General features: G+C 35.8%; 4 protein-coding genes and 1 long non-coding RNA gene across 7 annotated transcripts; 2 read left to right on the top strand and 3 right to left on the bottom strand.

Annotated features, from left to right (window-relative positions):
* The first annotated feature begins 156 nt into the window (after nucleotides 1-156).
* On the top strand, nucleotides 157-3,265 carry LOC121788004 (serine/threonine-protein kinase AtPK1/AtPK6-like). Its single transcript, XM_042186857.1, has 6 exons — nucleotides 157-920; nucleotides 1,847-1,929; nucleotides 2,019-2,139; nucleotides 2,245-2,418; nucleotides 2,619-2,726; nucleotides 2,809-3,265. The coding sequence occupies exons 1-6, from the start codon at nucleotides 366-368 to the stop codon at nucleotides 3,091-3,093; spliced, it is 1,326 nt and encodes a 441-aa protein (XP_042042791.1). The 5' UTR covers nucleotides 157-365; the 3' UTR covers nucleotides 3,094-3,265.
* Nucleotides 3,266-4,038: 773 nt separating this feature from the next.
* LOC121787789 (transcription factor MYB1R1-like) lies at nucleotides 4,039-5,806 on the bottom strand. Its single transcript, XM_042186629.1, has 3 exons — nucleotides 5,521-5,806; nucleotides 5,031-5,239; nucleotides 4,039-4,678 (listed from the first exon to the last, which is right to left on the bottom strand). The coding sequence occupies exons 1-3, from the start codon at nucleotides 5,756-5,758 to the stop codon at nucleotides 4,310-4,312; spliced, it is 816 nt and encodes a 271-aa protein (XP_042042563.1). The 5' UTR covers nucleotides 5,759-5,806; the 3' UTR covers nucleotides 4,039-4,309.
* A 1,949-nt stretch (nucleotides 5,807-7,755) lies between these two features.
* LOC121786923 lies at nucleotides 7,756-8,736 on the top strand. The gene has a single exon (XM_042185517.1). It carries the CDS (start codon nucleotides 7,756-7,758, stop codon nucleotides 8,734-8,736), a length of 981 nt encoding a protein of 326 aa, XP_042041451.1.
* An 8,096-nt stretch (nucleotides 8,737-16,832) lies between these two features.
* On the bottom strand, nucleotides 16,833-21,047 carry LOC121786404 (pentatricopeptide repeat-containing protein At1g74850, chloroplastic-like). The gene is made up of 4 exons (XM_042185034.1): nucleotides 19,178-21,047; nucleotides 17,963-18,277; nucleotides 17,755-17,862; nucleotides 16,833-17,492 (listed from the first exon to the last, which is right to left on the bottom strand). The coding sequence occupies exons 1-4, from the start codon at nucleotides 20,998-21,000 to the stop codon at nucleotides 17,195-17,197; spliced, it is 2,544 nt and encodes an 847-aa protein (XP_042040968.1). The 5' UTR covers nucleotides 21,001-21,047; the 3' UTR covers nucleotides 16,833-17,194.
* Nucleotides 21,048-22,282: 1,235 nt separating this feature from the next.
* Nucleotides 22,283-24,677, bottom strand: LOC121788014. Of its 3 annotated transcripts, none has more exons than XR_006047554.1 (4): nucleotides 24,440-24,677; nucleotides 23,523-24,099; nucleotides 23,305-23,390; nucleotides 22,283-22,596 (listed from the first exon to the last, which is right to left on the bottom strand). It is a non-coding gene; the product is annotated as an uncharacterized LOC121788014 (long non-coding RNA). The 3 variants fall into 3 exon arrangements; XR_006047553.1 differs by lacking the exon at nucleotides 23,305-23,390 and having other exon boundaries at nucleotides 23,523-23,665; nucleotides 23,750-24,099; XR_006047552.1 differs by lacking the exon at nucleotides 23,305-23,390.
* Nucleotides 24,678-24,729: the final 52 nt, after the last annotated feature.

The raw sequence follows: 24,729 nt of genomic DNA, 5'->3' as shown, positions 1-24,729 counted from the left end.
CCTGAATTAACGGTCTGCCGATAAAGACACCTCTTTTTTTATTGAAATGGTAAATAATAATGACATTAATTTATTATCAATAAATGACTGATGCCAAATTAAAATTGATAATTTTGGTGAATATCTCAAAAACTACTTTCTTAAATTCCCTCAACCACTTTTTCATATCTATACAATCTCTGAAGCGTGCTTCTGCAAATCTCTCTCCCTCTCTCGTAGAAAAAATGTAATCTTTGTGAGATCTTAGCCCGCCCATTTTGTTGGCTGGCGTCTTCGGATCAATCAAGCAATCAAACTCAAGAATTCATCCACACATATACACAAACAGATCGAGTGCATCAACAAATCGAATTTCACAACCTACCATGAACGCCAGCAACAAAAAGGCGGTGCACTCACTGATAGCTTCGCGGCTGACGCAGCTCCACATCCCCTCCGCCGCCGCGGAGGACCCCTCATTAGATTTCGAATTCTCCGATTTCTTCGGGCCCTGCGCCGCGCCGCCCTCTCCTTCCTTGGGGGACCCACTAGTCATACACCACCGGTCCCACTCGTTCGTGGGCCCCTCCCCCCGCTTCACCCTCTCCAAATCCCTCCCCACCTTCGATCGAGACGATTCCTCCTCCGATGAGCTGGGGGACGAGGCGGTGGAGGAGGAGGGAGGGGATGAGCCAGCGCAGGAGAAATTAGGGCCCGGGGATTTTGAGGTCATGAGAGTAATTGGGAAGGGCGCGTTTGGGAAGGTTTTTCAGGTTAGGATGAAAGGGAAAAGCGGCGGTGGAGATGGGATTTTCGCTATGAAAGTGATGAGGAAGGATACGATAATCAAGAACAACCATGTTGATTATATGAGGGCTGAGAGGGATATTCTCACCAAAGTTTTGCACCCTTTTATTGTGCAGCTGCAGTATTCGTTTCAGGTTATCTTCTTCTCTTTTTTTGTCATCTGCTTAATTTTAATGAGATCTGAGCATTTATTTGTAATATTCTGTTACCTTTTTAGGGTCACATGATTTATCTTTTGATTACTTAGATGCATACATGATGTTTAGTGAATTGTTTCTGGTTGAGGAAAGATTAGATAGTTGCTAATGTGGTGAGAAGAGACCAGGAAGTTTGCATTTCTGTTTTAGTATGTCTGGGAAAATATGGAGATACAAATCTTCTCTATCTCTGTCGAAGAAGCATCCTTATCGGTATCTAGGTTGCGGAAAGCAGATTACAACTGGTGGATATGAGGAAACTTATGACCTTTACCTCGTATGTAGTCGGCTTGTCAACAAGCTTGTATGTTTCACCCTGAACAATGTCTGTGTATGAAGGAATTGACAAAGGATGGTTGATTAAGTATAGATGATGATCCTAATTAATCCTCTAGGAGGATTATGGTAGTTCCTATTATTATGAGAAACTGTATGGATAATCGATTATTTACTACTACTCCCTTTGTCAGTTTGTCCCGCTTCAAATGGCTGAACTTTAAGCCATGTGAAGTTAAACGGAGAGAGTATTTATCTTTGTGGTGTTTTACAAACTATTATTTTCCACGAAGATCAAATATCATGCTGTGGAGGGGAATATTGTACATTGTGAAAGAGCTTACAATTTTAATAGAGATATGTTTTTTTATGTTTCAATATGTTGTGAGTCGTGAATTGTGTCACTCGAGAAACGAGGGCAGTGATTTTGCATCCACTTATCATAGTTAGCGTGTGCTACTTCTCTATACAAAAAAAGAAGTCGTTTTTTGGAGAAAAGAAAAGGGTAGAGTTGCCTAAATCAAATGTATATGGAGACGTCTTATATTTTCTTGTTGCGTTACATTTTTACCTTTTGTGATTCACAGACCAAGTCAAAGCTGTATTTGATCCTCGACTTTATAAATGGAGGCCATCTATTTTATCATCTCTACAGGCAAGGGATTTTCAGGTAGTACTATTTTCACAATTTGTGTTAACAAGGGGAAAAAAATCTTCATTCCATCTTCTTAATACCTGTTTTGGCTATGTTTTGTGCAGTGAGGACCAGGCAAGGGTATATACTGCTGAGATTGTATCTGCTGTTTCACATCTTCACAAGAATGGGATTGTGCATCGAGATCTAAAACCCGAAAACATTCTCATGGATTCTGATGGGCATGTATGGCTAGGATTTAACCTGATAAATTTGCAGTAGCAAGATTGCCTTGTAACACGACTGCATATGCTTCATATTTTGAGTAATCTGTGTTACTTACTGCTGCAGGCCATGCTCACTGATTTTGGACTGGCGAAGGAGATTGATGAATCGAGCAGATCAAACTCGCTATGTGGGACAACTGAATATATGGCTCCCGAGATCTTGCAATCTAAAGGTCATAACAAGAATGCTGATTGGTGGAGCATCGGAATCCTTTTGTATGAAATGCTAACTGGCAAGGTAACATCTTGAAAAAATTAATCAATTTACGCCACTATTCGATAATTAGAAGGCTTTTCGTACTTAATTTTTCCTCACTTGGTCACGTGAAGTTGAAAAAAACGACCAATAATGTTGATTGTTGAACTTGTGGTATTCTTGCTTGGATAAAAGATTTTTATTTTCTTCGATGATTGAAGTGTTGGTGTTGTATATTTCAGCCGCCATTTGTGCATGCCAACAGAAAGAAGCTCCAGGAGAAGATCATCAACGAAAAATTGAAGCTTCCACCACGTTTGACAAGTGAAGCTCATTCTTTGCTCAGAGGAGTAAGAAACATGCTCCTTTTCGTTCTTATCCTTAAATTTCTACGTTTCTTTCTTGAGATGCTAATCTACTTTGTATCTGTAGCTGCTCCAAAAAGATCCACTGAATCGGTTAGGCAGAGGGACTAGAGGCGCGGAAGAGATCAAATCTAACAAATGGTTCAGTACCATCAACTGGAAGAAGATCGAGGAGAGAGAAATCAAGCCGAAGTTCAAGCCAGACGTGAGCGGCCAAGACTGCACAGAGAACTTTGACGAATGTTGGACAGCAATGCCTCTGGATGACTCCCCCGCGCCTACTCCAACCGACGGGGAGCATTTCCATGGGTACACTTACGTAGCCCCTAACCCGTGGTTATCATCTAAATGAGGAAATAAATAAGCTGATGCTAAGGAGGCTTGGATAGGTTGCCTTGTTTCTCCATAACCTAGCTAGCTAATTTATCTTGTGTTAGACTTTGAAGTAGTTTTCTTCTTTTTGATTCTTATTCATGTATCTCAATCATTTAGGATTCACCCTTAGAGAAATTTGAGAATGAGGGGAAGTCAGTCTTCAATATTACGTTGGAAATCATTAACAAAAGTAAGATCTCCAGATTGAACAAATTCATGATCCATAAAAGTGAATTTGATAAATATGTTGGAAGTAAATCATACTATTGGAAATCATTAACACATGTAAATCTCCTTAAATATTAGTCTGAAACTCAAAAGTTCCATGTTGGGTTGAAAACCTATAACCTTAAAAAATTGTACTACCAATAATTCAAGTAGCCTACATCATATTAGCCCTATTTTGAGCAGATTGGCCCAATTGATATCTCTAACTGTATAATTCCCCTATCTTAAGTGGGTTGGCCCAACTGACGTCCCTAAGTATAATTTCAAAACCCTATAACTCAATGTCGAATTGAAAACTTATAACCCGAAAAAAATTAACAGATGGAACTTGAGTGGATTGGCCCGATTGGGGCTTCCCTTAGTAATGCGACAGAGAATAGTAGCATAAAGAAATGTCATACCTTTTAATATCCAAGCACATACTTGATATACTTGGATAACGCAAGATATTAATGAATAATTAAATAGCTCTCAAAGAGATTAAGGTCCTACCAATCCCATCAATCACACTGATACCTAATTTTTCATCACAATTAGTACAACACAAAAGATTTCCTCAAGATTTGTCCTACCCCACCATTCAAGAATATCATAATCTCGTGTCTCCTCAAACATAAAGAAAATGATATATTTACTTGGAAAAAATATTTAAAAGGACTACTCCTAGAACACAACATTAAAACACCACAAGCACTTAATAATGGAAGCTATTTTATTTTCAAAAGTTGACAAAAACAAGAAGCAAAAGCATCAAAAAAACAATAGGAGTACAACAAAGCATGGCATAATGTTAACCGGTCTGTACACATGCAAACAAGAACAATTTCTAAGCCATCTAATTTGCCTATTCCTCTCTAATACTTTCTTGATTTAAGCTTTTTTTCCCTACTCCCATTTACTGATGCTGTTTTTCAGCATGTTTTATTTTTCTCAATTTATGAGAAAAAAACTCAAGCAACGCTTACTTATGCTGCCATCTCCATCTTGATGCCCTGCCTCATCTGGAAGGCGGAGGCAGATCGCTGATCCTGGCCCGAGGAGAGAGATAACCGCAGAGACAGAGGCGGTGGCTCGAAAGAGACATGCTGCCTCAAACTGAGATCCAACATCGCCGAGGACCAAGGCGCGAGCATTGCAGGTGATGAGATTTTGGCCCGTTCAGTTTGAGCAACGGCAGCATTCCCAGGGCCAGGGTACATGACGGGGGCAACTGTCGCAGGGAACGGCATGACTGGGAATCCATTGCCGCACTTGGAAGGGATGGCTGGTGCAGGAAACTGGCTCGCTAGGCCGTGGAGGTGGTTCTTGGCCTCTTGAATTGCCGTTGGAGAAACCTAATAAAGCAAACAAGAAACACTACTGTTAATTTCTTAGCACAGAATCTTTAAATCTTACTACTCTGTAAATAAGTCGATTGACTATGTTGATTGAATATTTCAAATTAAGGAATTGCTATCTACATTGCTTAGCACTCATAAAGTTAGCTTTTGCTTTTTACCGCAAAAAGAGCGTCTGTTTCTACTTGATAACAAAGAGATGCGAGCTGGCAACCGATTTATTAAATCAAAGCATACAGAATTTACTTCAGCAGAAAAATTGAATCCATTCACACCAACAAGAAGCCGCATCGCACAAACCATTCCTCTAATAATTACTATCAGTAAATACACAGATAAAAGTAATTACCGAGTCGGTGGTGATGTCGAAGAGGCTAGAGCGGCGGCGGCGGCGATTGCTGTTGCTCCGGCGGAGGAAGTACTTCTGCGCATGACTGGCAACTTGAGTTGGAGTGCGGCTCTTGACGTAGTTTCGCGAGATTCCTCTCCAATCTCCCCTTCCAACCTTCGCCAATCCAAGGAGGAATAGCTTGTGTTCATCCTCCGTCCACGGAATTCCTGAAAACAAGTCCAAATCGAGCAAAATCAACGAAAACGTCACAATTATATAAGCAAAAACACATTTCTCTCTCCTTAGCACAAAAATCATGTTTTACCATCTCCATTTCCTACCGATTCTCATTTACCTCGATTAACCAGATATTTGCCGTAGTTTTACAAATTTTACCTCTGATTATCAATTGAATCCATAATCATTTTCAATGATCAGAAACAAGCAATCTCAGAGTCAACAAAAACACTCAATAAATTCAAAATCACACGATGATCAGAGATCTAACCTCGCTTACGCTGGCGATTCCCGCCGGCACGCTGAGGCACGGCGTCATCGGCGGAGGCGTAGCCGGAGGCGGCATCCGCCACATCCTTGGGCGCCTCGTTCACAACCGGCTCGTACTCAGACAGATTATTCATACTGACGCTCTTCCTCATCGGATCAACTCTCACTCTAACACCAAACAGCATGATCTCAGCGCCGGTCGCGGCGGCGGACGACGGCGACAAGCTGCTCTGCGACATTTCTCTCTCTCTCTCTAAAATGGAAATGGATTTGGATTGAGTGAAATGGTGCAAGAATTAGCGCTTTTTATATACGACGATGAAAAAAGGCTTTGTGAAACGTGAAGGCCGTACAATGTAGCGCTGGAAATTTATTTAATTATTACTTAGTAGAAAATTAAAGTTGAGTATAAGGAGCTGTTTGGCTAAGCGGAATAGTTCAAATTATTTCATGATAAGCCAGTTTAATGCCTGGATATGGCAGGATATGAGGATGATTTGATTAGTGGCGGGTTTACTCATTATTTCTTATACGGCATGTTTTAATGAACGAAATAGGACATTGTTTTACTAGACTCAAATAGGTCCATGTGTTTCCATTTTAAAAAGTTATCTGTGAAATATAATTCAAACTATATACTTTTATTTTAAGTTATATATATCTCTTTGTCCTTGTTGGTAGGGTTGCCAAATCTTACATGAAATGAAACTAACTAATTGACTCAAAATGTGGACAAAATTTTCAGATCTCTTGTGATTGCTTACAAATTATTTTTTGTACTGTAATTTAATCGTGTTATAAAATAGTCTTGATGCGTGTTACTTTTTAATTATATCAATTTGACCATTTGTGATCCATTTCAAATCATAGTATCTCAACCACTTATTCTAACTATGTTTATTTTTTTAGGTGAATTGAAATATCATTTGATATATTAAAGATTTTAGAAAATAGAAAAATCTAAAATGGACATATGATAGGATGGAGAATTGATGTGCCGCATTTATTGTTTATGTTATTACTATTAAAATTTTGTAAATACACAAACTTTCAATATTTTCTGTTTTTCCCTAAAACTTTTTTTTTAATATAAATGCATGAACTTTGGACTTTTTTGTTTTTTCCCCGATTAAAAATTCCGATCAAATTGAAGATGATGTGGAAAATGCATACTTATTTTATTATCTATGTGGCAGAAAATGAGAATAAAGAAAATCTGACATGGATAAAAGGAAAACCCTTGTCGTTTTTCATCTCTTTTTATCGGTTTTTACCCTTTCACCTTTCTCTCCCTTTCCCCTTTACTTCTCTCAAAATTTTTCATCACCTTGGACGAGATAGTGGCGCTTCTAAATGATTGATAAAGTTATTGGGGGAAGTTTTGTTGGGAGGTATGGCTTTGATCCTGATAAATTTGGCTATTTTGACATTGAAGAAGAAGTTAAAAAATTAGGCATTATGTCATGGTCTAAGATGTGCTACAAAATTCCAGATCGGAATTTGTATGTGATTATTAAATCTGATAAAGAAGTTATGCAAATGTTGGCATATCTTTCTCACAGAATTAGAACGGTTAGATATTTATAGATGGTGGGAAGAGATTAGAAGATGGATTTGTGGAGAAAAGTCAGGAAGTAGTTGCTGAAAATATTGGGCAAAATGTGGGTGACAATGAAGAGTCGAGTTGTGATATAGATGTGAACTATTACCCATCTGAAAGTGAGGAGAGTGACAATGAGCTAACTGATATTGAACTATTTGATGAGAACGATAATGGTTGCGCTGTGAAAGAAAGGAAAATAGTGGTAGGTGATGATATCTCTGATGATATCTCTAAACTCCTTGATGCTTGTGTTGGCAATGATGAGAATGAGAATATTTTTGATTATGCAAGCTCTGACAGTGATGTGCATTCATTTGAAAGTGATGACAACGATGATGATATTGGTCGTTTTAAGTATAGGAGAAAGAGGGTTGTTTATAATCCTAAATGTGATCATAGAACCTTAAAAATTCAATTAGGAATACAATTTCAGGATGCGTCTGAGTGTAAAGAGGCCCTTACTACTTGGGCTATAGAGAACGGAAAATTTATACACTTTAAGAGGTTGAAAAAGATCAGTTAGAAGCCAAATGCAATCCACCTTGTCCTTGGAGGGTTTATGCTAGTGTTGTGAACGATAAAAAGATTTTTGAAATCAAGAGATATGATGGTGAACACGATTGTCCTAGGGAAATGAATAACAAGCTTATAAGCTCAAAATGGATTGCCAAAAAAAAATACTTGAATGTGTTTAGATCGCGACCAAACTACCGCGTGAAGGATTTAGCGTTGGACATCCTACAAAGATATGCGAGTGAAGTCAATAAAAATAGACTTTACAAAGCTAAGGCCATTGCTGTAGAGCTCTTAAGAGGATCAACTGAAGAACATTATGGTTTACTCAAGAGTTACATAGCTGAACTAAGAAGAGTTGATAAAGAGGGCAGATTTGATTTGCTTTTGGGTAAGGGAGATGTTTTCAAAGGGATGTACATGGGCTTTAGTTCGCTTGTGAATGGCTTCAAGATGAGTTGCAGGCCTCTGATTGCACTTGATGGTTGCTTCTTAAAGACTTTCTTAAGCAGGTTACATACCATCTCGAAGGTGCATGGAAGAATTTGTCCCAATATTATAGAAAAGATTGAAAAGTTGTTTGATAGTCGTGAATACACTGCACATCCTGCGTTGGGTTGGAAATTTGAGGTTCACTTTGAGGATGATAAGTGTGTTGTGAATCTCGGGGATCGTACATGTACATGTAGAGTTTGGGATTTAACTAGAATACCATGTGTGCATGGCGTAGCTTGTATAAGGTTCAAAAATGAAGATGCAACTACCTTTATAGATGATTATTATACAGTAAGCAGATATCTTGAGGGCTATAGGGTGGGATTGGAACCTATTAGGGGTCAGAGAATGTGGCCCGAGGTAGAAGAAACCACTGTCAAGCCTCCAGTGATAAGAAGAATGTCTGGTAGACCCAAGAAAAAGCGAAGAAGAGCACCTGAGGAAAAAGATCCTAAATTTCCTAAAAAAAAGAGAAGTGGAGTGCAGATGACTTGCCAAAACTGTCACCAACAAGGGCACAACAGCAGGAGTGGAAAATTACATTTGAGAATATCTTATGCTCCATATATATATTTTTCACTTGAATATCAACAGGCAAATGGCTAGAAAAATTATGAATATAATTTTGGTGAATTTCAACTTTTTCACTTGAATATCAATATAGGTAAATATGTAGAATATAATTTTGGTGAATTTCAAGTTTGTTCCATAAAGTAAAAATCGATGCCAAAAGTTATAATTGTTTACATTTAATTTTATATCGATGCATACGATGGCTATAACATGATTGTACATTAATTGTAGACAAATCAAGACGAGCCATGGTAATTTCTCACGAACTTCCCTTTTGACTTTCTAAGCTACCGAACATTTATTATAATCTAAACTTATCTTCTCTACCGAACAGATAAGACCAATATTTTTCCCGAATCATTTCTCATCATAATTTATTCTATCTATAATTCATCTCATAAAACAATACTGCATAAACTATCGTGATGATGGGTGAAAATGAAATGATTCACTTTATACAGGACAATGGGATTACTATTCAAGGGCATCATTATGAATCCTCTTCACTAGGAGGGTATTTTGGTACTTTTCGAGAGGTCGGGGAAGTTGAGTAATGAGATTATTCGAAAAAGATTAGCGTATGTATAATCATAATTAAATAGTTAATCAATGGTTAAAATGAGATTAGTGGGAGCTAATAACATGACTATATATTTTGATTCCACTGGCACTGCAGCCAATACGGTACGATGATATCCTAATATAATACTCCTACTTTGATTAATTAAGCGCAAGTTGGGTTTTGATTTAAGAAAATTAAGATTATCACTTGAAGTAAATGGATTAATCCATAATTAACTGACAATCTTGTCTGTTTAAGACAGCGTATAGTCGTTATGATTCGTCCAAAGATAATTTAAATAAGTAGTACTATTACTATATATATATCTTCATACTTTAGAACATGATTAGGGTTGGTCACTCTCGCCATCACTTTTATGGGGGATGAGATAAAATTAATCAATTTTTTTTTCGAAAAATTAACTACTACTATATTCTATTATTGCCTATTGGTACACAACAATTTATATTTAACTATTAATAATTATAATAAAATGTGGGGTATATTTTATTCATTCATAAAAATAGTTACTTTTTGTTATTTTGGCATGTCCAAAACTATTTAGTTTCTATTCATAGTAGCTAGATTACAATGACACTCATTCTCTCGTCACTTTATTTACTCATAGTATATTTTAAATTATTTTTATGATGATATTCGTTATTACTCATAGTTCTCATATATTCAATAAAAATTCACATCATACTAGTATTTATTTTTTTGGGAACCAGAGAGTATGAAATGACTGCACATTAATAAAAATATTAATAACTAGTCCTTAATTAATATAGTACTAGTAAATGAATACCTTTTTAATTTTATAAAGAGACTGATATTTATTTTTTTCACCTAACGATTTTGACTAAGCAACGCTTCGGTTTGCGTAACAAAAATTGAGTTGTGAAAAAATATTAAAGAAACTAAGCATGATTTGTATGTTTGAAAAATAAATAATTAAATGTGGAGAGGGTTGGGAGAAACAAATCTTCTACGATTTTTATTTTTAAAATAGGCTTCTGCGTAAGAGAGAAGAATTAGATCAAATTAAGCAAATGAATGATAGTTTAGTTAGCAATCAAATCAGGCATGAGTTGGATAAAACACAAATTAATTACATGCATCTAATAATTTTTCTATTTGAGGAAAATAAAATGAGGCTTTAATATAACTATAAATGCTACTTGTGCTTTTCAAAATAACACATCCATACCATTTTTATTATTTATAAATGTGAAAATGTGAAAAATTATGAAAATTTTGTTATGTTCTGACCATACCCAGACAATTTTGACCGATGAAGTTTGCTTAAGATGCTTTTCTTTTTTCGGAATTTTCTTTGAGCTTGTGCTTTGTAATGAATTTTCTATTAATTGTGGAAAAGGACAAAAGGTGGAAAATATCTGAGGCTAAAAAGGAAAAAAAGAAGGGTATATTTTGATGTGAATAATTAATTTCATCAGATACTCAGTCTTTCCATATCCCCCTCTCACTATTTTTTTAAATTAACTTATTCATTTAAAGCAATAATTTCTTTATTTTAATTCGTCCACAAAAATTAATGTATTTTTATTTTGATACTAATATAAATCATCTTTCCACTCTAACTGCCACTCTTTTTTCTATTTTTCTGAATCTCCGATTCCCATTTATCGATCTTTAACTAATGCTAGTAATACATTTTTCCCTCTCTATTATTTTCACATTAAATTGAGCTTGTTTTACTCTACCCAAATTGAAATTTTATTTTATTAATTTTATGGAGACACTTTGATTGAATGATGGTGAGTGGTCAGTGGGGGCAATGGGGTCCCTGCGGTACAATCGGATAATCAGATAAGATTTAGATAAGGTACAAAAATGATTTTCCATACTATACTAATTTTTATTGGTCCCAATCGTAATACTTTTGTTTACGAAATTAAACCATTTTTTATGAGTAATTCTTAAAATGACATCGTTTAATACAAGCATGCTCCACTAGTTGGTCACACTGTCACACTCTCTAATATTTTGTTGAAATTTCGTCGTAATCAATTGAAAAGAAATTGTAATTTCGAGATCTACTATTTCAATTTCAAATGTAATGCGACAGACCATAATTTAATTAAATTTGATCCCTAAATTAAACAGTTGCTTCTTTTCAGTGGAATGAATCTATATTCAAAAATATTTTATCAAGATTCTATAATATTTATAATTTAAATCTCTAACCTATTGGTACCAATGAAAGTGGGACTCATGCAGCTAAGTTGACTTTAACATTATTTAATTGCACAAGTTTAGCATGCCAACTATGTTGGCTACTTTATTTCTTTGTGAGTAAAGGCCAAAATTGGTCCTGAACATATAGTCATTTTATGATTTTGGTCCTAAACATTATCTTTTGGATTTTTTGGTCCTGCACATATGGACATTTGATCATTTTGGTCCTCCGTCAATATTTCCGTTAAAAACTAACGGTCAACATTATCTTTTGGATTTTTTGGTCCTGCACATATGGACATTTGATCATTTTGGTCCTGCACATATGGAATTTTGATCATTTTGGTCCTCCGTCAACATTTTCGTTAAAAACTAACGGTCAACGGCCGATTTTTGACTAAAACAATGGGTTGGGTCGGGTCGTGTTTGGGTCGGGTTTGGGTTATACGTTAAAAAAAAATAATATTTTCTTAAAATCTAAGCATAATATTTTCGTTAAAATCTAAGCATAATATTCTTAAAAAATTAATTAATATTTTTTAATTAATAAAATTAAAGTATAGTATTTTTTAATTAATTTTTTTCATGAATTTGAAGAAAATATTATGCTTAGATTTTATTAAAAATAATTTTTTAATTATTTAATTTTATTATATAGATTTAATATTAATATACTTTAATTTTATTATTTTGATTAAAAAATGATTATTTTAATTTGGTAATTTTTTATTTTATTGTGTAATATCATGTTTAAATCGTATAATAACATCATGTTTTAGTCGTTATAATATTTTTAATCAACAAAAATAACTAAAAATTAAAGTTTTATAATTTTTTAATTAATAAAAAATAATTATTTTTTTCTTAACGTGTAACCCAAACCCGACCCAAACACGACCCGACCCAACCCATTGTTTTAGTCAAAAATCGGCCGTTGACCGTTAGTTTTTAACGAAAATGTTGACGGAGGACCAAAATGATCAAAATTCCATATGTGCAGGACCAAAATGATCAAATATCCATATGTGCAGGACCAAAAAATCCAAAAGATAATGTTGACCGTTAGTTTTTAACGAAAATGTTGACGGGGGACCAAAATGATCAAATTTCCATATGTGCAGGACCAAAATGATCAAATGTCCATATGTGCAGGACCAAAAAATCCAAAAGATAATGTTTAGGACCAAAATCGTAAAATGACTATATGTTCAGGACCAATTTTGGCCTTTACTCTTTCTTTGTTTGAGATGGTCACATAAATTATACGAGGCCTTGCTTGGTGTTGAAGAAAATGTTTCGAAAATAAATTACTATAATTGAACACAGTCGATTTTAAAAGGATTATATAAATATAATTACCTATAAAATCACAAAGTTTCATCAAACTTTTTGTTTGTCTTGCACCTTTCAAAATTTATATACTAAATCACGAAGTTCGAAAATTCTTAATTATCTCACGATGATTTTTCCAGACAAATCCGATGCTAAATTGGTGCACATGTGTAAAATTTAGTAATTTCGATAAATAATGACATATACGTATGTATTATATATGACATCACTAATTAAATTCGGTCATATGGGAAAAAATAAAAAAGATTATGATTTATCATCTAAATTTTAAAAAATAAAAGATAATCATAATTTAAACAAATTTCATAATTTTTTAGGCAGATGAATGATGAGCAACACGAGGTATATAACATTTCATTCCTTTTGCAATTAACCCATTTTTAAATAGCTCACTTATATACTAAAACATGATGCTTTAGTTTTAGTCTTTATAGCCACTTTTATAGGACATTAAAATCGTATTTAAAATAAAAAACTTTTCCATACAGCATACGTATCAATTTTAATTTGTTTTGAGATTTTAGATGTTTTTAGTACTTTATTAATTATTCAAATACTATAATACACCTCCCATTAATCTCGATTATTTTATTATTAGTATTGGAGTTAGATCTGATTGGTAAGGATGTTAAGAACTATATTTAGAAAATACTATATGGAGTATAAAAAGAATGAATCTTGATTTATACTATATGTATAACAATTATTTGATTGATGTTTAATCATCATCAACTAAAATCAACAGTTACCACCCAACCGAAATTAACACACGGCATTTAAAATAGTAGGGAAAAGGTGGTAAATGAATAATTTTCATTGTTAGGGTTGTCAACATATAAATAGAATGAAATAGTACTAATAATTCAGGAACCATCATGGTTATAACTCTTAGAAGGGTGAAAAAAAAGTAATTTAAGGCTTCAATAATTTTTTACTTGACATTGACATGGGGTGATTTTATTGGTTTCAATTAAAGTGCACTATTAATTAAAGATTGGCAAGTTTGGTGACTTGAGATGTGAATTACTATTACTAAACTTTAAATTTATCATTTCTTTCTAATTTCAACAAATGACAAATTTCATTTGAAAACTTTGTAAATTAAATTAAGAGTTTGTTATTTGAACTATTTTCTGTATATATACTTGTTCAATTTTAAGATGATTTTTCTTTTCGAATTTTCTATTGCATCACTTAGAAATTAATTGTATGTAGCCCTATGTTTAATTAGTGTATATTCGATCATATTGATCTCTTGATTTTATAACTATTGTCACAGCAATTACACTATTACATTAATAAATTAACTTCATTAGATATCTTAATAATTGTCCCAAACCCTTTATTCAAATGGTAAAAGTAAAACTTTAAAAGTCTCCTTGGATGCTTTCAATTTGTGTGCTCCTTTAATGTTCTGAGTAATTCAAACATAATACTTTAAACATGAATATTTTTAACTCAAGCATTATGTTTGAAGTTAAGATTTTTTATTACGTATAATTATATATAAAAACTTGAGTAATTTGGTGTGGTATATAAATGGAGTTTGACTAATTTATATGCACTATATAATTGTGATAGCTGTGATTAGTTTGGGATGAGACTCAAATTTAGAATGTGTCTTGTAATTTAGTAAATTGTCAACTTTAGAACAAATGCGACAATGAAACACAACTTAAATTTTAATTGGTAAAACGCGTAGATTAAATAAAAGTTCATTATTAATCCAACCTTAGAACAAATACTATCCGTCCAAAAGAGGTAAATAGGACCAAGAAATTGAGAAGTGACAAATTCGACCTATAAAGTGTTAATTGATTTTGAATTCTTTTTAATAGAGGTGCACCCATACTAATAATACATATTAATTTTTGTAAATAAAGAGAATCCAAAACCACTATCAGTATAAAAGAAGTAAATGGCACATAGAAAACAAGAATAGACAAATTCGACCTATAAAGTGTGAGTCGGATTCGATTCTTTTTTAAAGTGATATATTACACTCACACAAAATTAAATGAATTAATCTCTCAAGTAATTAAATGAATTAAACTCTCAAGTAACTGATAAGATATGTCTACTCATCAGTGAAATTCAAAACTCTAGATTTTTGTAAATAAAGGAATCCCACAACCACTATCCGTTTAAAAGAGGTAATGGCACATAGAAAATGAGAATCAACAAATTCGACCTATAATGTGTGAGTCGGATTTGAACCTTTTTTAAAGCAACACACCCATACTTACAAACACTAAATAAATTAAAATCTTGAGTAACTGAAAAGATAAGCCTCCTCATCAGTTAAATTCAGACTCGAGATTTTTGTGAATAAAGGAATCCCCCAACCACTATCTGTTTAAAAGGCGTAAATGACACCTAGAAAACGAGAAGCGACAAATTCGACCAGTAAAGTGTTAGTCGAATCCAAACTTTTTTAAATGCGACACACCCATACTAACACACATTAAATGAATTAAAGTCTTGAGTAACTGATAAAATAAGCCTCCTCATCAGTGAAATTCAAACTTGAGATTTTTGTAAATGAAAGAATCCCACAACCACTATCCGTTTAAAAGGGGTAAATGGGACCTAGAAAACGAGAAGTGACACATTCGACCGGTAAAGTGTTAGTCGAATTCAAACCTTTTTTAAAACAACGCATTCATACTCACACAAATTAAATGAATTAAATTCTCGAGTAACTGATAAAATACGCTTCCTCATCAGTGAAATTCAAACTTTGAAATTTTTAGCCTCTACTATATTAACATGGGGTATGATTTGTTGAAATACTTACTTTCAAACTTTGAAATTTTTAGCCTCTACTATATTAACATGGGGTATGATTTGTTGAAATACTTACTTTCTTACCAATAATGCTTACTTTTTAAAAAAAAAACACTTGGTAAAACCATACAATTGATAAATCATAAGATAAAAAAAGCCCACCAAAGGCCTATCTTCACAACTTTGAACCTTTTTGACTTTTTATTCAGAAACCAATAAGTTTTTATTAAAAAAAGAAGTAGAGATTGAGTTGAGTAATATTATAAAGTTATGTGTAGAAGATAAAAAGTTAAGTGTAAGTTTTATATAGAAAGATGGAATCCCCAGATTCTACCACAAACCATTTTGTCTGCCACCATAGCATTGGTGCAACCATGCATTTGCTTCATATCTTTTTGACCATCATCTATACCCTTTCAAATCCAATCTCAGCCACTGGAAAAACCATTACACATATCTACATGCTTTTCAGATATTCAACTTGCACTAAACTATAAAAGTGACCTAAAATGAATCATATCTCCTCCATAACATACTACATTTTGCTATGAACTGGAGTAGTATATTAGTATTACACTAGTAAATGGCTTGCACTTTCTTGATGCAGTTTTTGGATTGCAGATGTTGCCACGTCAATAGTTGCATTGAACAGTGACGAGTGACGAATCCAGAACATAGTTTTGGGGCCGGATTCATTGGGTAGAAATAGTTTTACAACCTTAAGTGAACAAATGAGAAGGGAGAAGGGTCTTTTATTTTCGGCCGACCCTAAGGAATAACATCAAACACAAACGTTCCTCATAAAAAAACTGCAGACTGGAGGGGGTGTTTTCGGCCGACCCTAAGGGAAAATAATGGCGATTGGGTGTATCTTAGTTTTGCATCATATAATACAAAAATAAAGTAGATGGGGAGATGAGAGGATGGTTGTTTTACTAGAAAGAGGTGAATGGATGTTCAAATCAAAAGGAGACACTAGCTGTCAAAATCACATGGTTGTTAGGTTATCATCATTCATCAATCTTGATAAAAAAAAATTATTCCTTCCCAATTATTGTCCATCCATCCATTGCTATTGCAATTCCACAATCCACACACTGAGATGAATCAATCTGTCAATTTCCTAACCAATATTGTACCATATCTCTTTTGGCACAATTGCATCAGATCATGTACCTACAACACACCACAGTGCAGAGAGACAGACAGACAGACAGACAGACAATGGATCCAATAATGATCTTTCACTCGATTATGTGGTCGATCAACTTATGCGAAACATGAGTTGAAATACACATGATAAATATATATATTCGCCTCCATGTGGCCGCATGGACCAACAGATTTTCATGTCTTTTTAAGGTTTCCCGACACAACATAAGTGGACCGGACCCATTGAGTCCTTCACATTGAAAAGCACTAACATCGTGTCAAATCGCCTCAGTTAGGCAGCATTGCACTCTTAAGTTCCTTGATTCAAAATCGAATGTACACTGTCAGTGTCGCTGCTGCTGGTTCTTGCCTTTCTTGGCCCCTCCGGGGGCGAAGAAGGGATCCAAGGACAGCGATTAACCTGTTATTTTACGCTCATACACCACTTGCCATGAGTTTTGTGTCTGTCCTGAAACTGACACCATTGGCATCAGAGCTCTTCTGTTGCTTTAGGTTTCCAGACAGAGGGGAAGGAGAGTTTGATAAGTTAACTACGCTCTCATTATCAGAGTCTTGAGAAAAGATGCGCTTTAGCTGAGTCTTTTGGCAGACTATTCGTCCCTTGTTCCACCCAGGGAAACAGAATGATGACGATACATCTTTCAGCAAAGAATAAGCAGCCTTTGCAACAGGGAAATCCCGTGTTATTGAGCTCCTTTCCATATGCCCTCGCCTGCAGAAACAGGGAACTAGTTATAGATAACGATCCCGAAAAGAAAAAAACCCTCATTAATTTGTTCTTATAATCTAGAACGCTGAAATAGGAATATCTATATTCTGTAAAACTAAGCAAGTAAAGTGAGGTGTCGCTAAGTAACATCTAAATAGTTGAGTCCAAGTTCAATGAGTGGAAGTAGAGTCGAGCATCATTTGAACATTTATAAAGCAACGGTTAAAAAACGAGAGATTTCAAAATAACCAATGCTAACACTTACACAACAACTGTGGTTGCCAGTTGAGGAAATTCCTCCCCGTTAGATAGCAGCTCTTGCATATTGTTCAACCAGACTGATATTGCAGTGCACGCACCACCAGGCCACATTCTGAATGATCCAAAGTAAGATACGAGAAACAGTACATCAATGATGTAATTAAATCTCATAATATGGAGAAAGGAAAGCAAAAGAGAGAAGCTAGTGATACCTGTGAACATCCACAGACCAAATAAGTTTGTTTTTACGGAATAGTTCTGGATATAGGCCCCTATTTGTTGCTTCACCAAGCACTCTTGCAGCCCTTTCCTTTTGCCCCAAACACCAAAGTGCTTCTAGAATTGAGTTATAAAACCTGATCCCAAAGCCACACCCCTCAGAATTCAGTTTGTCGAATGCGTATTCTACCATTTGCCAATTACTTGAGTCATCCAAATCTCCCTTGATCATTTGTCCAATGACCTGGTGAATATTAGAGAACCTATTTGTGTGCATCTCATTTAGCAATTCATCAGCCTTTTCCCACCTGAAAATAACAACTTCATGATGTTATATAAGAGTAGGTCATGGAACAGCCTACGCATTAAGGCTGTACAATACTCAGAATCCTGTAATCATCTGCTCAATCCAGAAAAATAAAAATGAAACTCTACCCAGACATTACAATTCCAGAGTTCCTAAATGACAAGTGTGACGTTTCACACATACAGTATAAAAAGAGTCATTTCAAAGAGCTGATATATGGCATCAAATTCGGGAACGTTATGTTTTCTCTAAATTAATCTGAGAAAAATAAAGAACCATGTGTGAAATATACACAAAGGAACACCAGTCACTAACTCATTATCATAAAAAATGTACACATAGAGGTCTTATAGAATGACACAAACAGGGTGATGTGAACTCTATATCCATTATATAGTTAGCCTAGTACTTTATTTTGTGTTGCAGGGACCTTGTCACCAAGAGTGAGTGTTGCTTATTGTGCATTTTCTAACAGCTTACACCCTAAATTTCCAGATTACAAACCAATGTCCTAAGGAGTTTGCCTAAACCCTGAACTCCCGTCATAATTAATTGCCACGGTGCCACCTTGTCACGTTTTTCTATAGTTAACATGCAAAACAGAGTTTTCTCAGCAACTTAACAGGCATCAATAAAACAAACCATAACACAGAGAAGCACACAACTAAAGGGTGGGTTTGCACATATATCTTATCAGCTATAAGCCATGAACTTGATTTGAAACAATGATATAGTACTCATACCGAAAAAATCTACTATATTGTTTTCTCCCGCAAACAAAATTTCTGTGGTTAACTTGGAACTCGCAATTTTTTTCCCATAATAGTCATACGATCTTAAAGGCATTAGTACCAGTAAAAAATGCATTCTTGAATAAGATAAATGCCAGGGTTGAAGTTACCTCTCAGTTTTGGCATAAACTGCCAGCATCATACAGTAGCACATCACGCTTGGCTGTATACCCAACTCCTTAATTTGCTGAAACTGTTCCTCACTTTCATCAACAAGGCCCGCAAAGCAATAGACACTCAAGACTGCTTCAAGAGTGTATTCATCAGGATCACATCTAACCTTTTCCATGTCAACATAAGCCTTTATGGCATCTTCAAATTGGCCTCCCTGCCGATATGCCTCAATCACACCATTCAATGAATCTCTGTTTCGGGGAATACCCAACTCACCCATTCTTGACAAAATAGCTTCAGTTTCCTTGTAGAGCCCCCCCTTTGCGAAGCTATGAATCAGAGCATTATAGGTCTCAATAGTCGGTGTGCTCCCTACCTCATTCATCGTATTAAAGGCTACAAGAGCCTCTTCATATAGAGCTGCCTGACCATATGCTTCAATCACCCCAGTATATGCTTTGGCACTTGGTACCAATCCTTTCTCACTCATATGATGTAAAATTCTCTTTGCATCTTCATGAAGCCCACCCTTCCCACAAGCGTAAATCAACCCTTCATAAGTCTCCATATTCGGCTCAACATTCTCTTCAATCATATCATGAGACAGTGTCACCACCTCCTTGAAATATCCTCCTTCACCAAAGACGTCAATAAGTATATTATATGTGTCTGCATCCGGCTCAGTATTACTTATCTTCATTTCAAGAAAGAGCTCCCTCACCTCGTCATACATCCCATGCTTCCCAAACAAATTCAACAAGATGCTATAGGTTCCAGCATTTGGCATGCTCCCTGCAGCCTGCATTTGCCTAAAAACACCCATAGCCTCCTTTATCTTCCCTGCTTCGGCATAAGCTTCCAACAACACGTTATAACTCATTATCTCCGGTAAATTCCCTCCAGCCTCCATCTCTTGCAGCAGCTCAGAGACCTTCTCCAACTTCCCTAGCTTGCCAAACGTCTCAACTAGATAACTATACGTCGTGATGTCAGGTAAAACCCCACTCTCATTCATAGTCCTAAACACCATCTCCGCCTCATCCCCTAATCCCCTACTCGAACACGCACTCAACAGCGTATTGTAAGTAACCAAATCCGGCTGAATCCCCTCATGCCGCATTTCCCCAAACAAGCTCAACAAACCCTCCCACGAGTACCCTCCTCGTGCACACGAATTTATCACGGTATTATAGGTCAGAATATTCGGCACAATCCTATCCTTCTTCATCCTATCCAGCAATTCCAGAGCAACCTCATACTGTCCATTTCGACCATAAGCGTTGATAATCGCAGTATAGGAAAGGACAGTTCTAGGAACCGAATGCGCCACCATTTCATCGAAAATATCGGCGGATTTATCCAAAAGCCCCTCGCGACCTAGAATTCCGATCATTATAGAGTAAATGTGCTCATTCGGCTTGCACCAAATCTGGCGCTGCATATACTTGAATAGGCGGAGAGAGCGCTGCCAATCACCGCGCTGGGCGAATTCCTTGAAGACGAGGGAGAAATCGGAGAGGGAGAGCTTGTTTTTGAAGGTGTCGAGGCAGCGGGCGATGCTGCCGCGCGGCGGGAGGCTGGAGAGCTTGTTGATTAGGGTTTCGACGTCGTAGCTGTACTTGCCTTTCTCGACGGTGACGCTGGGGTTGCCGAGGATGAGCTCTCTGCTCTTAGCTTTGGCGACGACGGCGAGGCCGCGGCGGGGGGAAGGGATGTGGTGTTTGACGGGGAAGTGGAGGTGGGAGGGGGAGGGGGAGGGGGAGGTGGGGGTGAGGATAGGGGGGAGGATTTGGTGGAAGGAGAGGGCTAATTTCGTCATTTGGAGCGAAGTCGGAGAAAGGTGTCTGGATTTTTGGGGGGTTTTAGCGGTTTGGGTAGAGAAAGAAGATGAATGACACGTAGCTTGCTTTCACATTCTAGATAAACAAAATATACATACAAATGCCTAAATCTGGTAATTGTCTCTCTCTAACTCTATTAACTAACTTTCAAAAGTTTAGTTAACTACGAGTATTTCAAGTTTTTATTTTTATTTTAGATTTATTATATTTAAATTAAAGTTAACAATGCCTTTATTTCTCCTCTACTGATAATTATATTGTTATGCTTATGCAATCTTCAAAATTAAAGTAAGAGCAACTTTTATTCGAAAACGTGTCATCGTTTTTTATTACAAAATGGTTCATTGCTACTTACTATACTCGCTCTCTCTGTCCCACAAAAGTATACATTTTTTATTGGTATGAGTTTTAATGTACACATTGGTAAAAAATACTCCCTCCGTCCCACATAATTTGACCCAGTTTTCCATTTTGGGTCGTCCCACATAATTTGACTAATTTCACTTTTACCATTTTTGGTAGTGGACCCCACATTCCACTAACTCATTCCTACTCACATTTAATTATAAAACTAATATATAAAAGTAGGACCCACATTCTACTAACTTTTTCAACTCATTTTTCATTACATTTCTTAAAACCCATGCCCGGTCAAAGTGTCCCAAATTATGTGGGACGGATGGAGTAGATAAAAAGATTAAAAAAAGTAATTAAAATATTATTAGTGGAGAATGGGTCTCATCTAAATAGAGAAAAAAAAGTTTCTAAATTTAAAAGTGCATACTATTGTGGACATACTAAAAAGAAAAGAGTGCATACTTTTGTGGGACGGATAGAGTAGCATTTACTCCCGTATCTATTGTTTTATCTTTCAGAATAAAATGTTTGGCAAAAAATTTATGACAACCGAAATATTGATGTGATAATCAAAATTACATGTCCATTAAGTAATTCGTGTGTAGTTTTGGATAATTGATGTGTAATTTTGGCTTTCATGGCAATATTTTGATCGCAATAAAATTTTTTATATGAAATGTCATACAGAAAAATTAAGTGGCTCGTTTCTAAATGATGTGAGTTTAAGCTTGATTATATTATTTTGATCTCTACCGCTAAACCAACACGAATGGTTATACTTCTAATGGCGACGTTCTGTTTAACAGGGATGAACTTCTGTAAAGATTTGTTGAATATCGCAATGAAATGAGCAACAAATACATATTCATAATTATTTGATACATGAACAACAGACTACTAAATTATTACAACCAAGTACAAAATTTTGGTATTTAACTACTTCCATTCAAAAATTGGATGGAAAAGTAGACATGTAAGGATAAAGATCAACAACAACAACAAAAAATTCTGGGAAGGACCACGTTATAAACTTAGCAAAGATGTCGGAATCCAGGAACTCGAAATGAGCAGCACAACCTATTATTGTGTCGGTGCTATTCCCTTGCGCTGAAAGGTCGAAGTTGATGTCGCAGCGTATGAACACTCAATGCTCCGTGAACTTTGCTCGCATTTGGTCTGAGCACTAGTTTAGCATCTCCAACTATTAACACCTGAAACTGTTTGATGAAGGTTCTGTTATTCGATATGGCATCACCAGCTATAATCTCAAAACAATGAGAGTAAAGAGATGAGATCAAAGACCGAGATAGTTAATCCATAAAAGCAACACATTAGCTACTAACATATGACACGATGCTAGAAAAAGAAACATGCTTATACCTAATGATAGCCTGCTTCTACATGATGGCAAATTTATGAAGATGTTAGCAGAAAAGGAGTCTTACATTATAGTTATGTTTATAAGAAACACAAAGTGGTAGTAGAAGAGAGTGAAAGACTATCCAACAAGAAACATGAGATCAAGAACAGTTTAATTAATGAAATGACATGACATATCGATGAATGGCCTTCAGCCCTTCCTTTCTATTGCATTTCGTGTATTCTACTTCCCCAAAGAGAAGAAGTTTTGAGATACTGATCCCAAAACAACTCTATCAAAAAAAGTGAAAAGTTGCGCAGTAACTCAGATTTGGAAAGATGCAAAATTGAAGATCAACTACAAATATATGGCATGTTGATTTCCATCCAAACTAAGGACAGACAAAGTTGGGCAGGACAAGTTTCTCATTCAGTGTACAAGAATAATGACAGAGGAGAAACAAAAAAGGCACAAGAGATGGAGGGAAGTCGATGAATTGCAGCAAAAGATAAGTTGGCAGAGACAAAATCACTCAGTTAACTGAATAGGTTTCTTGCAATTTGACCTTCATATTGAATAAGTCTTGCTGGAGTTACCACATAACCATAATCTTCATCCTCACATCTCATTGTGACCTTGATTTGATACCATCTAATTGAATGAGAGAAGAGAAAAAGGAACACACGGACATTAAAAAGGGTGTGCTAGTCATAAAAACATGTAGACAACAAAAACTTGAAACACTCAAATTGAACAAAAAGTCCAGAGATACCATACTCTTACCCTTGCTGAAACAAGTCAAGGTTGTGAAATCGGTGAATGTAAATGGTAATCTCATGTACAGCTTCCAACATTGGCCATTAAAATTATCGTACAGAGAGGCCCAAGATTGGTGGGATCAATTTGCTGCTTCACTGGTAAGCAAACTTGAGGAGATAAAGACTTTGCATTAGGATGATAGAGATTGAAGAATCTCTATGAATACTCGTGTTATGCACACAAACACTTACGCTATGAACACAAAAGAGAACCCAGAATTCAGAGTTTCGTCTTGCTTTGTTCTTCTTGCTTGGTTCTCTTCGTTTATCATGCCATTGGAATGGAAATTCCAAACATACGGTTTGTTGATGCTGGTAACAGAAACAGGAGTATATTCACTCATGATACTGAAGCAACACTGGCATTTATGGTAACTTTTTTTTATCCTGGGTGTCTGCATTCTCTTCCAATTCCTTTCACCAAGCGATAATCATTTATTGAAGCAGCCTTGCATTTTGAAGAAAAGATTTATGCAGTGTTTCAATGCAGAGAGGCATACTTCCTACTCTGCACCAAAAGTAGCATTTTCACCACAAGGCTTCTGCACAATCAAACAAATAGTACTTCATCAGAAACATAGCAACATTGTATCAGTTTGATTAGCAAAGCCTAATTATGCCGGATCAAATCACAAAATGATTAACAGTTCATGATTATAAAAGCGTTTTCAACATGACGACAATTAATCCCCAAATAAACCAGCTCCAGACATAGAACAAAAAAATGTAGCCATTTCAAGCCAACAATTTATGCATTGCCACAATAATATGAAAGGTTGAGAAGGGAAAGAGAGCAAGAGCATAAATCATACATCCAAACACTCGCATATAGGTCATATGGTGATCTTAATGATCGAAAAACAATGATAATCCGATCAAAACCTGGCAATGTTAGGGTTTCCTTCCACCGCATTTGTGCCTTGAATCAGCTGCTACGATTTCGATGGCCTGATCTCGGTGGCGCGTGGAGGAGGAGACGCCGATTGCGGCGAAAGCGACAGAGAAGCAAAGGGAGTCGCTGTTTGATTTAATGTTGTGAAACAAAATCGCACTTCCTTCCTTTGCTTTTTTGACACCCGCGTGGCCCCACGCGCCAGGTACACGTGGCGACCTCGGGACCCACTGGCTGCAGCGCCTTGGGCGTTCACGTAAAATAAGCGGATTCGTCAGGG

This window comes from Salvia splendens, chromosome 22 (assembly GCF_004379255.2).
Source record: "Salvia splendens isolate huo1 chromosome 22, SspV2, whole genome shotgun sequence".
In the NCBI taxonomy this organism is placed as follows: domain Eukaryota; kingdom Viridiplantae; phylum Streptophyta; class Magnoliopsida; order Lamiales; family Lamiaceae; genus Salvia; species Salvia splendens.
This window is presented reverse-complemented; position numbering and strand designations above follow the sequence as displayed.

Coding starts and splice junctions, on each gene's coding strand:
- LOC121786404 (XM_042185034.1), bottom strand. CDS start 21,000: ATGACGAAATTAGCCCTCTCCTTCCACCAAATCCTCCCCCCTATCCTC. Junction 18,278..19,177: donor GTTTATGCCAAAACTGAGAG/GTAACTTCAACC, acceptor TGTTATTTTCAG/GTGGGAAAAGGCTGATGAAT. Junction 17,493..17,754: donor CTGGCAACCACAGTTGTTGT/GTAAGTGTTAGC, acceptor CTGTTTCTGCAG/GCGAGGGCATATGGAAAGGA.
- LOC121786923 (XM_042185517.1), top strand. CDS start 7,756: ATGAATAACAAGCTTATAAGCTCAAAATGGATTGCCAAAAAAAAATAC.
- LOC121788004 (XM_042186857.1), top strand. CDS start 366: ATGAACGCCAGCAACAAAAAGGCGGTGCACTCACTGATAGCTTCGCGG. Junction 921..1,846: donor AGCTGCAGTATTCGTTTCAG/GTTATCTTCTTC, acceptor TGTGATTCACAG/ACCAAGTCAAAGCTGTATTT. Junction 2,727..2,808: donor CTCATTCTTTGCTCAGAGGA/GTAAGAAACATG, acceptor TTGTATCTGTAG/CTGCTCCAAAAAGATCCACT.
- LOC121787789 (XM_042186629.1), bottom strand. CDS start 5,758: ATGTCGCAGAGCAGCTTGTCGCCGTCGTCCGCCGCCGCGACCGGCGCT. Junction 5,240..5,520: donor GAATCGCCAGCGTAAGCGAG/GTTAGATCTCTG, acceptor ACTTGTTTTCAG/GAATTCCGTGGACGGAGGAT. Junction 4,679..5,030: donor TCGACATCACCACCGACTCG/GTAATTACTTTT, acceptor TTGCTTTATTAG/GTTTCTCCAACGGCAATTCA.